Raw genomic sequence first — 14,719 nt, 5'->3', positions numbered from 1 at the left:
TCTCAAAAAAAGACCAAAATATATATATATATATATATATATATATATATATATTGATTGATTGATTGATTGATTGTCTGATTTGAGACAAGGTCTCCCTGTATCCTTGGTTGGCCTGAAATTTGCTATGTAGGCCAGGCTGGCCTCCATCTCACAGAGATCCACCTGCCTCTGCCTCCCTAGTGCTTAGGTTAAAGGTATGGGCCACCATGCCTGGCTGTTTTGTTTTTTGAGACAGAGTCCTGGCAGGCCCAGGTCCCCCTACTTACTAGACTAGCCTCCATCCTGCAGTGATTCTCGTACCTCAGCCAGTGGCTCAGGCCTGTAACTCTAGCACTCAGGGAGGCTGAGGCAAGTGGACTGTGGAAAGTTTGGCTATATAGTGACAGATATAATTACAAAGAATTCAAATCTTTTTTTATCAAAGGAATGATCACAGAACAGGAACTTTGTGATGCTATTTTGTCATCTCTCCTACTTTGCTTACTCAAAGACCCTGCTGCATCCCTGGAACTTGAACTTGATGGCAGAGATTCCCACTCTTCCTCTTTCTTTCATTTCCTTTGCAATGATTCTTTTAAACTAGTCAATTGCAAAAGGCTGTGAGGTCAGACCCCAGCCAATAGGGAAAAGACTCTTTTATTAGGCTAAAAACCTATGAGGCTTCTGGGTTAGGTGTGCTTGTGACCCTTCTGCAAAAGAAAAGGCTGCCTTGGCGCACGCCTTTAATCCCAGCACTTGGGAGGCAGAGGCAGGCAGAGCTCTCTGAGTTTGAGGCCAGCCTGGTCTACATAGCGAGTTCCAGGCCAACTTGGGCTACAGGGAGCCCTTGACCAAAAAAGAAAAAGAAAAAAAGAAAGAAAAGATGCCTTGCTGCCAGGATGTTCTTTGTGTCATATTGGTGGGGTCCCTGAACTTCAGATTTTATTTCTAACAAGGGTCACAAGTTTCAAGTCAGCCTGGGCCTCATAGGAAGACCCTGCCTCAAAACAATAGTACAAATCCCTTGAATATGCAGTGGAAATGGCACACAAATAAATAAATGTAATGTAACCGCTGGGCGTGGTGGCACTTGCCTTTAATCCCAGAACTCGGGAGGTAGAGGCAGGCAGATCTCTGTGAGTTCGAGGCCAGCCTGGCTACAGAGAGACCCTGTCTCTATAAGACAAAAAAGAAAAAAAATTGAGGGGGCTGGAGAGATGGCTCAGCAGTTAAGAACACTGGCTGTTCTTGCAGAAGACCTGGGTTTGAATCCCAGCACCCACATGGCAGCTAACAACTGTCCGTAACTCCAGTTCCAGGGGATCCGAAAGCCTCTTCTGTCCTCTTTGGCATTGCACGACATGGGTGCACTTACCTACATGTAGGCAATACACATAAGAAATAAAAATAATAAAAATTTTTAAAAATTTGTTTTAAACCAACAAAGTGGCCAGATGTGGTGGCATAGGCCTCTAACCCCAGCACTGGTGAGCATGAGGCAGAGGCAGGTAGATCTCTGTGAGATGGAGGCCAGCCTGGTCTACATAGTGAGTTCCAGGACAGCCATGGCTGCATAGTGAGACTGTCTCAAAAAAGAGTTTAAGGTTATCTTCTGCTGTATAGCACTTTTAAGGCCAGTTTGGGCTGAGATCCTGTCTCAAACAAAACAAAACCATAGAACTCAGGTGTGGTGGCACACACCGTCAATCCCAACCCTCTGGTTGCTGAGGCAGGAGGATTGCAGCAAGTTGGATGCCAGGCCGGTCTACAGAACAAATTTCAGATCAATCAGACCTACAGACCAAGACCTTGTTGACTACTGAACCCATACAAAAAAATGGATTATGGGGGCTGGAGAAATGGCTCAGCGGTTAAAGAGCACTGACTGCTCTTGCAAAGGACCCGGGTTCTATTCCCAGCACCCACATGGCGGCTACGAACCGTCCTTAACTAGTTCCAGGGGAATCCGAAGCCCTCTTCTGACCTCCACAGCATTGCACTGCACGGGTGCACTCACTTACATGCAGGCAATACACTCATACATACGAAATTAAAAAAAAAAAGGATTATGGACAGGGGAGTGACTCAGTGGGTAAAGGCACGGCCAAGCTTGAAGATCTGGGTTCCATCTCCACCCACGCTGAAAGGTGAGAACCGACTCTCACAGGTTGTCTGACTTCCACATGAGTGCCAAGGCATGCACACAGACATATAAATAAATTTGGGGGGGGGGCTGGAACTCACTATGGAGACGAGGCTGCCCCCAGTCTCATAGAGATCCGCCCGCTTCTGCCTCTGTAATACTGGGATTAAAGGCGTGTGCCATCACGCCCGGTCCATTCCTTTATTTTTAAATTTAAAAAAAAAATCAATCAGTGGGGCGTGGTGGCACACGCCTTTAATCCCAGCACAGTCAAGAGGATCTCTGTGAATTCAAGGTCAGCCTAGTCTATATAGCGAGTTCCAGGCCAGCTGGGGCGACAGGGAGACCCTGTTTTAAAAAAACCAAATAATAAATAATAAATAAATAAAAAGTAATAAATAGAAAAAAATAAAGGAATGGAAGTTTCAAACACTACGCTAAGAAAAGTGGACTACCAAACCGGAAGTGCGGCACCACCAAGTCTAGAGGCAGGATACACTGGGGCCAGTCGTCATTTCTGAGACTGGAAACGGGCCAGCCTCTGAAAGCCGAAGACGCATGCGCGTTGCTTAGCTGGCCCAATCAGGAGGAAGCGAGGCGGGCGTTAGGCGGAAATACTATTTACAAATAGGAAGTGTGGCAGTGTGCCCGGGGAACGGCTGGTGGTGCCATGGAGGCGTATGAGCAGGTCCAGAAGGGTCCCCTGAAGCTGAAGGGCGTCGCGGAAGTCGGCGTGACTAAGCGGTGAGGCCCCAGCGCGGCCTGTGCCCGACCCCGACCCAGACCCGGATCGCGCGCTCACTCCCTGTCTCCCCAGGAAGAAGAAGAAGGACAGAGACAAGGCTCAGCTGCTGGAGGCCATGGGGACCAGCAAGAAAATCGAGGAGGAGAAGAGGCGCTGCCTGGACAAGCGCACGCCGGCGCAGGCAGCCTTCGAGAAGATGCAGGAGAAGCGGGTGAGGCGGGTGGGAAAACCGCAGGGCCCCGGGGGCCCCCAGCTGCCTGGGCGGCCTGCCTGTACACCCTGGCCTGTCCTTGTGGGCACTCACTCGGTCTCTTCTCTCTCTAGCAAATGGAGAGAATTCTGAAGAAGGCGTCTAAAACCCACAAGCAGAGAGTGGAGGTGAGCCCCGTCTGCTGGAGGCCAGCTTGGGGTGGGGGAGTGCCAGCTGCCCAAGCTCTGTCGAGGTGCTGTGAGGCCTGCAGGGTAGAGAAGTGGGGCGGGCCTAGGCGGGTGGCGCTGCCCTCCTGGCCATGCTGACAGGTCTCCTCTGCCACAGGACTTCAATCGGCACCTGGACACGCTCACGGAGCACTACGACATCCCCAAAGTCAGCTGGACCAAGTAGTGGAGTGGGGCTCAGGCTGGCCTCATTTTCTGGAAAGTTCTACACTTGTCCTGTGCATCAGCTGAGATCAGGCTTTCTGAAACTGTGCCGCTTCTGGGCCGTGATTAAAGTCAGCTGTCCTTTCTCTGGGTCTTGGTTTCTGGGAGAGGGACGCCCCCTTCAGTGTGGGGCTGCAAAGTTGTGCTTTTACCCAGAGGCTAAGGCTGCTTCTGGTGTGGGGAGCGTTGTGTCACGTTGTGTCTGTCTGTCTTGCGCCCCCCCCCCCACACCACAGTTGCCTCCTAGGTTTGGAGGCCAGCATCTGTCTCTACCTGCTCCATGTGTTGAACTCCAGGATAGGCAGCCTCTGCCAGTAGATCTCCACTATACTACCATGGGAGGCTTGGACCCAAGGTGGCACTTTATCTGGGCCACCAGGCCTTTAGACCACGAAGTCCACATAGTGGAATAGCCACCTTAGGCAAGGATGGACACAGCATACAGCCTGTCCCTCAGCTTGTCCACCTGTTGCTACCACAGCAGACACTGCTAGCCAATCCCAGTTCTCAGTGATGGCACAGTGAGCCTTGCAGCCCTCAGCTTGGAGTTCTAAGTGGATGTTTGAATTTTATGGGACCTGTTTTGGCATTCCTGGCCTGAGTGCATCACACACCAGACATGCCCAGCACAGTGCCGATGCGGACATTGGAACTATGAGATGGGAGTGTCCTAGTGCCCACGCTGCAGAGCTGCAGCCGCTACCAAGTGGACCATTGAGAATCACGTTGTGTGCTGCTGGGAGAAGCAGCTTCGGTTGTCATGGATACTGAAAGATACATAGGAAGCACTGAGGTGTAGAGAATAAAGCAAGTGCCAGTTGTGAAATAGTGTGGTCTCTCCAGTCTCTGTCCCAGAACACCCTTCAGTTTCGCCACATGAAGAATGTGTACAGTGTAAAACTACTCAATTTTGCAAGATAGAAGACTTATTTTGGTTTTTTTGAGAGAGGGTCTCCCTTCTAGCCCCAGCTGGCCTTGAACTCACAGAGATCCATCTGCCTGCCTCCTCTTCCCAAGTGTTGGGATTAAAGGATGTGCCACCACAGCCAGCACAATAAGTAAATTGTGGTTTTTTTTGGTCTTTATGAAACAGGTTTCCCTGTAGCCCAGCTAGCCTGGAGCTCACTATGTAGACCAGGCTGGCCTTGAACTCACAGAGATCCGCCTGCCTCTGCCTCCCAAGTGCTGGGACTACAGGCCTGCGCCACCATGCCTGGCTTTAATAATAAAAAAAAAATAAAATAAAAAATAAGTGAAAGCTGGGTTTGGTAGCAAACACTTTTTATCCAAAAAATGTGGGAGGCAGAAGCAGGTGGATCTTTCTGAGATTAAGACCACCGTGGTCTACATAGTGAGTTCCAGGCCAGCTGGGGCTACAGAGGAACCCTGTCTCAAAAAAGAAAAAACAAAACAAAAACGGTCTGCAAGATGTCTCAGCAGTAAAGGCACTTCCCACCAAAACTGATGACCTGAGTTCCATCTCTGGGCCCTACATGGTGGAAGGAGAGGGCCAACTCCTGCAGTTTTCCTCTGACCTCTACAAGTGTTCTGGGGTGCATACGCACATCAAGAAAAATTATAACAATGGCGGGCTGGAGAAATGATTCAGCAGTTAAGCGCATTAGCTGCCATTGCAGAGGACCTGGGTTTGGTTCCCAGCACCCACATCACAGCTGACAGCCGTCTGTAACTCTTGTTCCAGGGGCTCCACAGCCTCTTCTGACTTCCACAGGCATTACACAACACGGGTGCACTTACATATAAGCAGGCATTACACTCATACAAATAAAAAGATATTTTTAAACACTGGGGGATGAGGGTCTGGATTCAGTCTTCAGTACTGAAGAAAAAGGAAATTACGAAAAAATCCGATCGATTCACCGGTTTTCTCTATGCGATGGCTACTAAGTACAGAAGCCACGTGTTCTCGAAGGCCTGGTTGAGTGGGATAGGGGCTTTACGAGAGCCTTCTAGGCTGTTATTGACAAAGGTTGGCGCTGACAGGTGAGCACAGGTGATAAGGACTTACTACCATTCAGAGACACGGGGATTTCTTCCTGCCTTAAGCAAATCTCAGCCAGTGACTGGATCTTAGTTTCCTAGACTCTGCCTTGCAAACATAAGGCTGGGCTTCCAAATCTGTTCCCCAGCTGGTGTCTCCCAACAGGAGCCAGTTGGTGCAGCCGGCCTACATCCCACTGCGAGCCAGCCAGCTAAAGAAATGCGGATACTGGCAGGCCCCGCCCCGCCCGGCCAAGCTCCTCCTGGTCGGCCCCGCCCCCTGAGCTCGTCTTCCGGCCTGTTTGACGCTTGAGCAAAAATTTACTGCCCGGTAGCTATTACTACGCCTGCGCACCCGCGGCCGCCCGCCTCCGACCGGACATAACGGTCGGCGTGCTGCTCCATGGACCGGAAGTGGAAGGGAAGTGTCACGGGGCGCGCCGGGCCTTGCTCAACGCCGGCAGTTCCTGCCGTTGCCGTCGACCTCGGCTACTGCCGAGGCCTTTCGCAGCCGCCATGTCCGCCAGCGCCGTCTACGTGCTGGACCTGAAGGGCAAGGTACTGAAGGGCTCCCCACCCTCCGCGTTGCCAGGCAACCAGCGGGGCCCTCGGGACCCACCCTGTTGCTAGGTAACCAACAGACGGGCCTTGCCCTGGCTTTAGGCTGGCCTGGCAGCTTCTCCTGACGTCTCGCCTTGTTGCTAAGTAACAGGTCTTCCCTCCCGGAGCCCTGCCCGGTCGCCAGCCAACCTGGTGGGCGGAGGTTGCTAGGTAACCCTCTACGTCGCTCCTTTCCCGCCTCCCTCGCTGGGTGCGGGGCTTGTCTCAGTCGCGGACCGGAAGTCGCCGCCTGGGGCCTCGAGGGCTGACCGGTTGTGCGTCCGCCGGGGCGCCCTTGGCCAGGGCGTGAGTGGAGTCCTGGAGTCGGCCCTACCCTTTCCCCTGGAAGGGCTGAACTCCCGTTGTGACACTGTGAGGCTAGTGATGGAGGGTCCTCGAAAGTCCTTCCCTTCACTGGACGCTTGCAGAGAACGTGCCGCGAGCCAGGCAGGGTGCGAAGCCCAGGCCAAGTCGGAGGGCAGATCAGGCTTGGCTGAGGAGCTCAGTCATTAGGAAAAGCAAAAATAAATGCCAATGTGTCTATAGTAGGGACTGGTAGCCCTCTGGCTGAGGTTCCGTGAAGAGGGGATAGCAAATGGTGCTGAGAAACAGGACCCAGGCATCGTCCCAGGGATATATGAGAAAGAAAACTTATTTATGTGTGTGTATATAGGGGTGTGTGTGTACATGTGTGTGGAGGCTCTTCCACCCCTACGTGGGTTCTGGCATCAAGCTCAGCTCCCCAGGTTGGCACCGCAGGCGCCTTTACCCTCTGAGCCATCTCAGTGGCCCGTTTGTTTTGTGAGTAAAGTTCTTTCACTGGCCAGGAACATTGGACTAGGCTGCCTGGCCATTAAGCCCTAGTTGCACTTTTCTGCCCTCAACACTTGCCACCATACCTTGCTTCTTTGCCTGGGTTCTGGAGACCAAACTCAGGTCACTTGTGCAGCAATCACTCTACTGGCTGAGTTATCAACCCAGTCTGTTTTATTTCTGTTTTTGTGGTGATGGGACTAGAACCCAGTGCCTCAAGTGTGTTCAAGTGCCCTGCCATCAAGTCATGGCACCCAGTGCAAAAACTTCTTGCAGAAAGGCTTGTCCAGCTTTCAGGAGTGTCCTGGGTGGAAGGCAAGTGGCCGGTCTTTTCATGTGGAAGCCACCAGAACAGGTCCAGCCAGAGTAAACAAGTCAAAAACATCAGTGGGAGAAATATGGGTGTCTGTCCCAAGTGGTGCTCAGTAGTAAAGAGATGGGGTGCCCCACCCCAGCATTTTCCTTAGTCCCTGTGTTTCTGCCTTGGATGCCACCCAGGGTCAACATCTGGTGAGTTCCAGACCTGGGCTCCCTCCCCAAGCCTTCTGGGAAGCTGTGTGGGGCAGTGTTCCTTAGGTCTTGTGCTCAGTACTCTGCCTGGCACAGTGGTGCAGTAGGCTGCCTGTCTCAGCTTGCTTGTTCCTTTAGCAAACATCTCACAAGCATCTAGCAGGTGCCCAAGTCTGGGCTGAAGCAGTGCAGTTAAGGCTGGCCTCAGGACCCATCTATGCAGCCAAGCTGTGTGACCATGGACAAGCACCTTGGCCTCTCTGAACCTTGTCTTCCTGGCTGGTCAGAAGATGTTTTGGCTGGAGTTTTTGTGTGAGACAGGCACGACCATGACTCAGAGTGCAGATTAGTTTCCACAGGCCTCTTGGCCTAGCAGGAGAGAGATTTGGACCAGCAGCCACAGGGGCAAGTTCCAAGTAAGAGTGACTCAGAGTTGTGTTTGGCCATTAGAAGGCTCCCTGGCCAGGTGGCACCTGAACTGGTTTTGAGTAGGTGACCAGGTGATGGTCAGGTGAAAGAAAGGTACCCCAGCTGTCATGAAGGGTGCAGGACAGCCCATGGAGTCTAGAGACTTCAGCCTACAGGGTAGCATTCTCAGACTCTGATTAGAGGGGTCCCCAGGGCCACTATAGTTCCAGGAAGGAGCCCCTGGGTGAGAAGGTGCCTCTGGGAAGCTCCCCAGGGTGGTTGGGAGCCTCCTGCAACCAAGACACTCTTGTGTCTACATGTCCATCTGCCAGGCAGAGCCTCTGAGGCCAAGCTAGCTCAGGTGGCCACCTTGCCAGGTAGAAGGTCCTCCAAGGACACTTGGCTGCCACCTCTTGCTGCTGGAGAGGGTGCCAACCATCAAGCTTCACCCCTGTTCCTCTTGCTGCTGCCCTTCAGTGCCTGGGAACAAAGCCCAAGGCTGTCTCCATGACTGACAGGTGCCTGTGTAGTCTTCACCTTCATAGCCACTCCATCGTCTTTGTCTACTTGGCCCTGGCTCATTCTGTTGCAGCCAGTGGGGCCCCTTATCTGGTCTGTGGGCAATCCATCTACCACCTCAGGACCTTTGCACTCACCGTTCCCTCTGTGAGAACTCTCTGGCCTGGCTGCTTCTGTTCTCAGCCTCAGCTTAGACAGCGCCTCCTCCAGGAAGTCTGCCCTGCTGGATTGCATTCAACCCCATCACACTATCTACCTGGCCCACACTGCCCACTGCATTACATCATGTTTATCTTTACTTCTCTCATCCTGTGACATTCCAGCCACTCCCTACTCATTCCAGGCTGACTCTCCATGCAAAATAGAGCCTAGCCTTTAGGAGGTGCTCAGTGAGCCCCTGTAAGTCCAGAGAGGTCTCACTGAGAAGGACAGCATGCTCTGGGGGGGCACAGGAAGGACAGTGTACCACTCACCATGATTGAGAAAGATCTGTGGATGTCAGGGTACACCTGGGAAATACCCAGGGTGCAGCTTCTGTAGGAATGTAGGACATCCTGGAGGCTGTGGGTGTCAGGAATGGAGGTTGCTACCCCCAGGGGCAGAATGGCAGGTGTGTATGTGTGTCTCTGTTTCTGTGTCTGTGTCTGTATCTGTGTCTCCTTGGCAATGGGCACCTGCCCATGAGCTCCCTGATGGCTTTGGGCAGGGAGAGGCCCATCTGCATAGCTTCTGTTGAAGACGAGCCCTGTCTAGCCACATGGGGAGAGACCAAGGGCTGAGAGGATGGCAGGGAGAGGGCTGCCACCCAGTGACTCCCTGCCTGCTACACCCCAACACTGAAGCTGGCCGCCCTCTAGTACCCCAGAATCTCCAGGTCCCCTCACCACCGTCCTCACCATTCTTTCAGGCATTGATTGAAGTTGAGGGCCATGTGCAGGTCCCCAGTTCCCTCAAGCAGCTATGATAGTGCAGGAGCCTTGTCGGCCTCAGCTACCATGGTAGCCCAGGGCAATGTCACCATGCTGGTCATGGTGCTTGTTTGCTGAGCCAGGTGCTCCAGGCTGGGTTTTTGTTTTTGTTTTTGTTTTTGTTTTGTTTTGTTTTTTGAGTTCTCCAGTCTATATGCTGGACACCTGGAAAAGAAAGTGGGCCCAGAGGAGTTCAGGACAGCAGTGCCCAGCACACAGCTAGCTAGCCATGCAGTGAGATCTGAAGTGAGGATATCATGGGGTCTTGGCCCACTTGCTGTGTGTCCTCAGGCAGGTGGTTGCACCTCTCTGTGCATTGTGGGCCATCTGTGAAAATAACTGGCCTACCATAGAAGGGATGGCAAGAGGGACAGGAGTGGGCACAGGTGAAGCCCTCACCAGGGCCAGGCCACCAGAGCCACAAGCTCACTCAGTATGGTGGCTCACACCTTTAATTCCAGCATTTGGGAGGCAGAGACAGGCAGGTCTCTCAGCCCGAAGTCTGCCTGGTCTGCATAGTGAGTTCCAGGCTAGCTGGGGCTATATAGCGCGACCCTGTCTGGGGGGGGGGCGGAAATCTGAGGGTGGAAAGATGGCTCAACAGGTGAAGAGCTCACTATCCAAGCATAAGGACCTGAGTTTGGATCCCCAGAACCCACAGAAATGCCAGGCAGGTGTGGTGACCACCTGTGATCTCAGCATATTGGAGGCAAGACAGCAACCCAGGAGCAAGCTGGCTGCTAGCCACAGCAGTGAGCTCTGGGTTCAGGTGAGACCCTGCTTCAGTATGTGAAGTGGAGAGCGATGGAGGAAATCAAACCACAGGCCCCTCATGCACATGCACACAAATGGCAAGAAAGTATTACATCGGAGCCAGGGTTTGTGACTCATACTGTAACCCCAACAACACTCCAGAGATTGAGGGCATGAGAATCGCCATGAGTCTGAGGCCAGCCTGGGTGACACAGAGAGACTCTGGAAAAAGCATCTGCACAGTCAGCCCCAAGTCATCATCTAGGAACAGGTCAGAACCCACAGAGGTTTTCACAGGCTCAGATGGCACAGCACTGTGTACAGAAAACTGGAGTGCCTTTGGGTTTTAGAGTCCTGAGCGTCTGGGAAAGGACTCTGTTCCTTTCTGTGGCTATGGAATACTGTGGCCAGACACAAACCCAGCTTCTTGTTCATCTGTTGAAAGACACGGAATCATCTCTATGTCATTGTCTCTGGTCTGCGTCTGTTTAAAGCCAAACCACTAAAGTGTTGTCCATAGATGTGGGCTGGGTATGGTAGCAGCACTCTAGAAGCAGGAGGGTTAAGTGTTCAAGGTCATCTTTGATTACATTGTGGATTTGAGGCCAGCCTGGGCTACCTGAGCCTTTGTCTGAACCCCCTACCCTCATTCTCCCGAGTCTCCACATAGACAGATGCTCCTCTGGTAAACGTCTTTAGGAGGAACTATCAGGTCACATGGAAATTCTGGTGTCCTTTTTTTTTTTTTTTTTTTGAGACAGGGTCTCCCTGTAGCCCCAGCTGGCCTGGAATTCACTATGTAGACCAGGCTGACCTTGAACTCACAGAGATCCACCTGCCTCTGCCTCTCAGGTACTGGAATTAAAGGCATGCACCACCATGCCCAGCACCAATTATCTTAATATCATGAGAAATAATAACACTGCTAAATTTACCATCTGTTATGAGGACTTTTTAGATGGGGCTCTAAGCAGTGCCAGTCCTCTCACAAGTTTCTAATGACTAATATTTGAGTTCACAAAAATGAACAATTGATTAATTGTGCCAAATAAGTTAAAGCCGGAATTCTTGGAGTAGCTAAATCAAACTATAATAAGACTTTGGCCAGTAAAGGGGGCTGGAGAGATGGCTCAGCAGTTAAGAGTACTGACTGCTCTTGCAGAAAGCCCGGGTTCAATTCCCAATACCAACATGGTAACTAACAACCATCCATAACTCCAGTTCCAGGGGATCCAAAACCCTCTACTGATCTCCACGGGCATTGCATGACACAGGTGCACCTACCTACATGCAGGCAATATACTCATACACATAAAATAAAAAAAATAAACCGGGCATGGTGGCACATGCCTTTAATCCCAGCACTTGGGAAGCAGAGGCAGGTGGATCTCTGTGAGTTCAAGGCCAGCCTGGTCTACATAGAAGGTCAGCTGAGGCTACAGGGAGACCCTTGTCTCAAAAAGACAAAAAAAAAAAAAAAAAAAGACTCTGGGGACTGGAGAGATGACTCAGCAGTTAAGAGCACTGGCTGTTCTTGCAGAAGACCCTGGTTCAAATCCCAGCACCCACAGGACAGCTAACAGCCATCTATTAACTGCAGTTCCAGGGGATTGGATGCTGTCATCTCTCCTCTGCAGGCACTGAAAGACACAGATGCACTTACACATATGCATGTATAACAGTTATACACATAAATTAATAAATAAGCTAGGTATGGTGGCACATGCACTTGGGAGGCAGGGGCAGGCAGATCTGTGTGTGTTCAAGGCCAGCCCAGTCTACATAGTGAGCTCCAGGCCAGCATGGGCTACAGGGAGATCCTGTCTCAAAACAACCAAAAAAAAAAAAAAACGAAAAATTAAATAATTTTTTAAAAAATTTAAAATTGGGACTATGGGAAGTGACAAAAGTCAGAACACTCTGATTTTGAAGGGTCACTCTTTGATATCTCTGAGTTTTTGTACGTTCATGAGTAAGTGGCACTCTCCTTGAATCAAGCCAACAAAAGGATCTGCTTTTACTATTGCCAAACTTGAGTTTCTCCCTGGATGTATTTGTGGTGATAAGATGTTTAAAGGCTTATACCCACTGTTAGTTAGCTTGTGTCTATAAATGGAGGAAAACTAAAGTATCCTCTCTCCATAATGATATTTTCCATTAGACGTCATTTTTATTCTCTGGTTAAATTCTGACTAGACTTGAATGCAGAAAATTGGACTTTTTCCTTGGAGATCTAGGTCAAACAGATACAAGCCAGGGGTGACTTGTTATCCCTGTATCTAAATTTCTCTTGTTTTGCTCTCTGGAGGTTTTTATATCTCCCCTCATGAGACCATGAGGAATAAGACCTTTGTCAGATGTAGTCTCTCTTCTCACTGACAAGACCTGAATTTTCCTGTATCTCATCCCTCTTTACTAGTGACCATAAAGAATGTAAGGCCTATTTTGGAGTAGTTACTCTCACTGATGTGACGTTCATATTAATATGCTATGACCTACTGAATTTTTATTTAACTTAATTTTTGCCTGGTTAAATTGATCCTGTCTGTGCAGGTCCCACCACTTACAAATCTTCTAGAGTAAATATTGGCATTACACGTATTATGGAAGTCAGCTAACTTCTATCGATCGTAAGTTAAAGACAGTCTTGACTTCCTTGGGAAGTCACCTTAAGTGTTCCCTTTTTAAAAATTTATAATTTTTAGGTAAGCATGATAGCACACAGGATGAATTTCTCTTTTAAAGAGGCCTATCAGTGGCTATCTGCATTAGAAAAACCATATTATAATTTACCACACATGATTCTGAATTAAATGCTCATAATTTAGAGAATTTGGGACACAAAACAGTAACATCTAAAAGAACTTGGAAAAAAAGTTTTTCTTTTTCTTTTTCTTTTTTTTTTGGTCTTGTTGACACAGGGTCTCTCTGTAGGCCCTGCTGGCCTGGAACTCACTATTGTAGACCAGGCTGGCCTCAAACTCACAAAGATCCGCCTACCTCTGCCTCCCGAGTGCTGGGATTAAAGATGTGTGCCACCACGCTGGGGACTTAACTAGTAGCCTTGTTGTTCACCTTTTTTCCCCAAGATTCTGAATTAAGCATTCCATGGTTTGGCAACCAGGGAAAATAGTTCTGAATAGCATTTTAAAAAATATTTTCATTTCATGTGTATGAGTGTATTGGCTGCATGTATGTGAGTGCACCCGTGTCGTGCAATGCCTCAGAGGTCAGAAGAGGGCTTGGAGTCCCCTGGAACTGGAGTTAAGGATGATTTGTAGCCGCCATGTGGGTTCTGGGAATTGAACCTGGATCCTCTGCAAGAGGAGTCAGTGCTCTTAATCGCTGAGCTATCTCTCTAGCCCCTGAATAGCATTTTTAAAGTTCACAAGTTTGCTTTAGTTCCAATTCCTTTGTGTGTGTGTGTGTGTGTGTGTGTGTGTGTGTGTGTGTGTGTCTGTCTTTGTCTTTGAGACCGGGTCTCCTTATAGCCACAGCTGGCTTAGAACTCACTATGTAGACCAGGCTGGCCTTGAACTCACAGAGATCCTCCCGCCTCTGCCTCCCTAGTGCTGGGATTAAGGGCATGCAGTTCCAATTCCTTTAAATAAATTAACTGCTGTGCATGTGTGCAAGATTCAGGAGACAGAGATCCCCATAGTGAAAGATGAAAGGAAAAGTTTCGAGCACAGTTTCTTATAGTTCAGGCTTGGTAAAGAAGGAGATACAAGCAAAAAGTGAACAGAGAATTACTACTGCACATTGGGGTGAGCTCTGAGAAAACCTTGTACTGGTTGTCAAGTCACTTGCCCTTGTTCATGACCGAGAACATCCAAAAATTCCGTTTTTCCTGGGACTTTTCCAGGCCCCTATCCCCACTGTTAACGTTGTGTCAGGAGGTGTCAAGGGAAGTGTTGTGCTTATTGTCAGCTTACAGTGTGTGACTGTCCTTTTCCTCAGGACTTCTACAGCTGCTGACCTGTGGGTTCAGAGTAGAGAGCCTCTTCTTCACAGAAGGCACCAAAATAGAGTTACCATGCCAACATTACAGTTATCCCTGAATAAGTAGCCTGACTCTGAACTTTAGTTACAAAAATGGACTCCAGAGTCAGAGGACACCCATTCCCCTGGATGTCCCTGGAACTGTGCTGTTGATCTAGGCCTCACCCATACTTTTATTCAAAACCATTTCTCTAGCTTAGATTGGGGAACCACAACCTTGGATCCACCCTTCTCTTTCTGGACAATCACCCTTTCATCCCTAGGCCTAAACATCTCATACATTCATCCCAATCTTTATCATTTTTCAATCTCAAGCATTCATCCCAATCTTTATCATTTTTCAATGAAGACGTGCCGCCCTTCAACACTTTGGTTTGCTAATTCTCAGGCACACTTACATTCATTCACTGTCTTGGGTGGAGCAGCAAATTGAGGTTCTGAGGGATCAAGGTCAGGTGCCCAGGTCACAAAAGCACAAGCTCGGTGAACTTCTTTGCAATAGCTTTTTGGTTGCAAGGTTAATTGTAAATCACTAGTCTAGATTCTGTCCATTTTATAAAAGTGATTCTTATAGCTATGTAGCCCTGGCTGGCCTGGAACTATGTAGACAGGGCTGGCCTGCTTCTGCCCTCC

The 14,719-nt window shown here is 49.8% G+C and overlaps 3 protein-coding genes across 4 annotated transcripts in view; 2 read left to right on the top strand and 1 right to left on the bottom strand.

The window, feature by feature from the left end:
* Cib3 (calcium and integrin binding family member 3) overlaps positions 1 to 6,325 on the bottom strand; it is a 20,613-nt gene extending 14,288 nt beyond the window's left edge. The window contains exon 1 of the mRNA XM_017795969.2: positions 6,264 to 6,325. The gene's annotated coding sequence lies outside the window, so the exon portion shown is untranslated. The remainder of the gene's footprint in view (positions 1 to 6,263) is intronic.
* Fam32a (family with sequence similarity 32 member A) lies at positions 2,715 to 4,338 on the top strand. Its single transcript, XM_008824668.3, has 4 exons — positions 2,715 to 2,869; positions 2,943 to 3,081; positions 3,195 to 3,248; positions 3,406 to 4,338. The coding sequence occupies exons 1-4, from the start codon at positions 2,796 to 2,798 to the stop codon at positions 3,472 to 3,474; spliced, it is 336 nt and encodes a 111-aa protein (XP_008822890.1). The 5' UTR covers positions 2,715 to 2,795; the 3' UTR covers positions 3,475 to 4,338.
* Positions 5,915 to 14,719, top strand: part of Ap1m1 (adaptor related protein complex 1 subunit mu 1) — a 23,599-nt gene continuing 14,794 nt past the window's right edge. The window contains exon 1 of one of the 2 annotated variants that reach the window (XM_008824667.3): positions 5,915 to 6,071. In XM_008824667.3, the coding sequence (XP_008822889.1) occupies positions 6,030 to 6,071 (42 nt within the window). In that variant the 5' untranslated portion in view covers positions 5,915 to 6,029. The remainder of the gene's footprint in view (positions 6,072 to 14,719) is intronic. The other variant, XM_029559329.1, reaches the window with a different exon arrangement.

Source organism: Nannospalax galili, unplaced genomic scaffold (assembly GCF_000622305.1).
Source record: "Nannospalax galili isolate Female #2095 unplaced genomic scaffold, S.galili_v1.0 scaffold529, whole genome shotgun sequence".
Classification (NCBI taxonomy): domain Eukaryota; kingdom Metazoa; phylum Chordata; class Mammalia; order Rodentia; family Spalacidae; genus Nannospalax; species Nannospalax galili.
The sequence above is the reverse complement of the archived record's forward strand: the minus strand, read 5'-3'. Positions and strand labels throughout refer to the sequence as shown.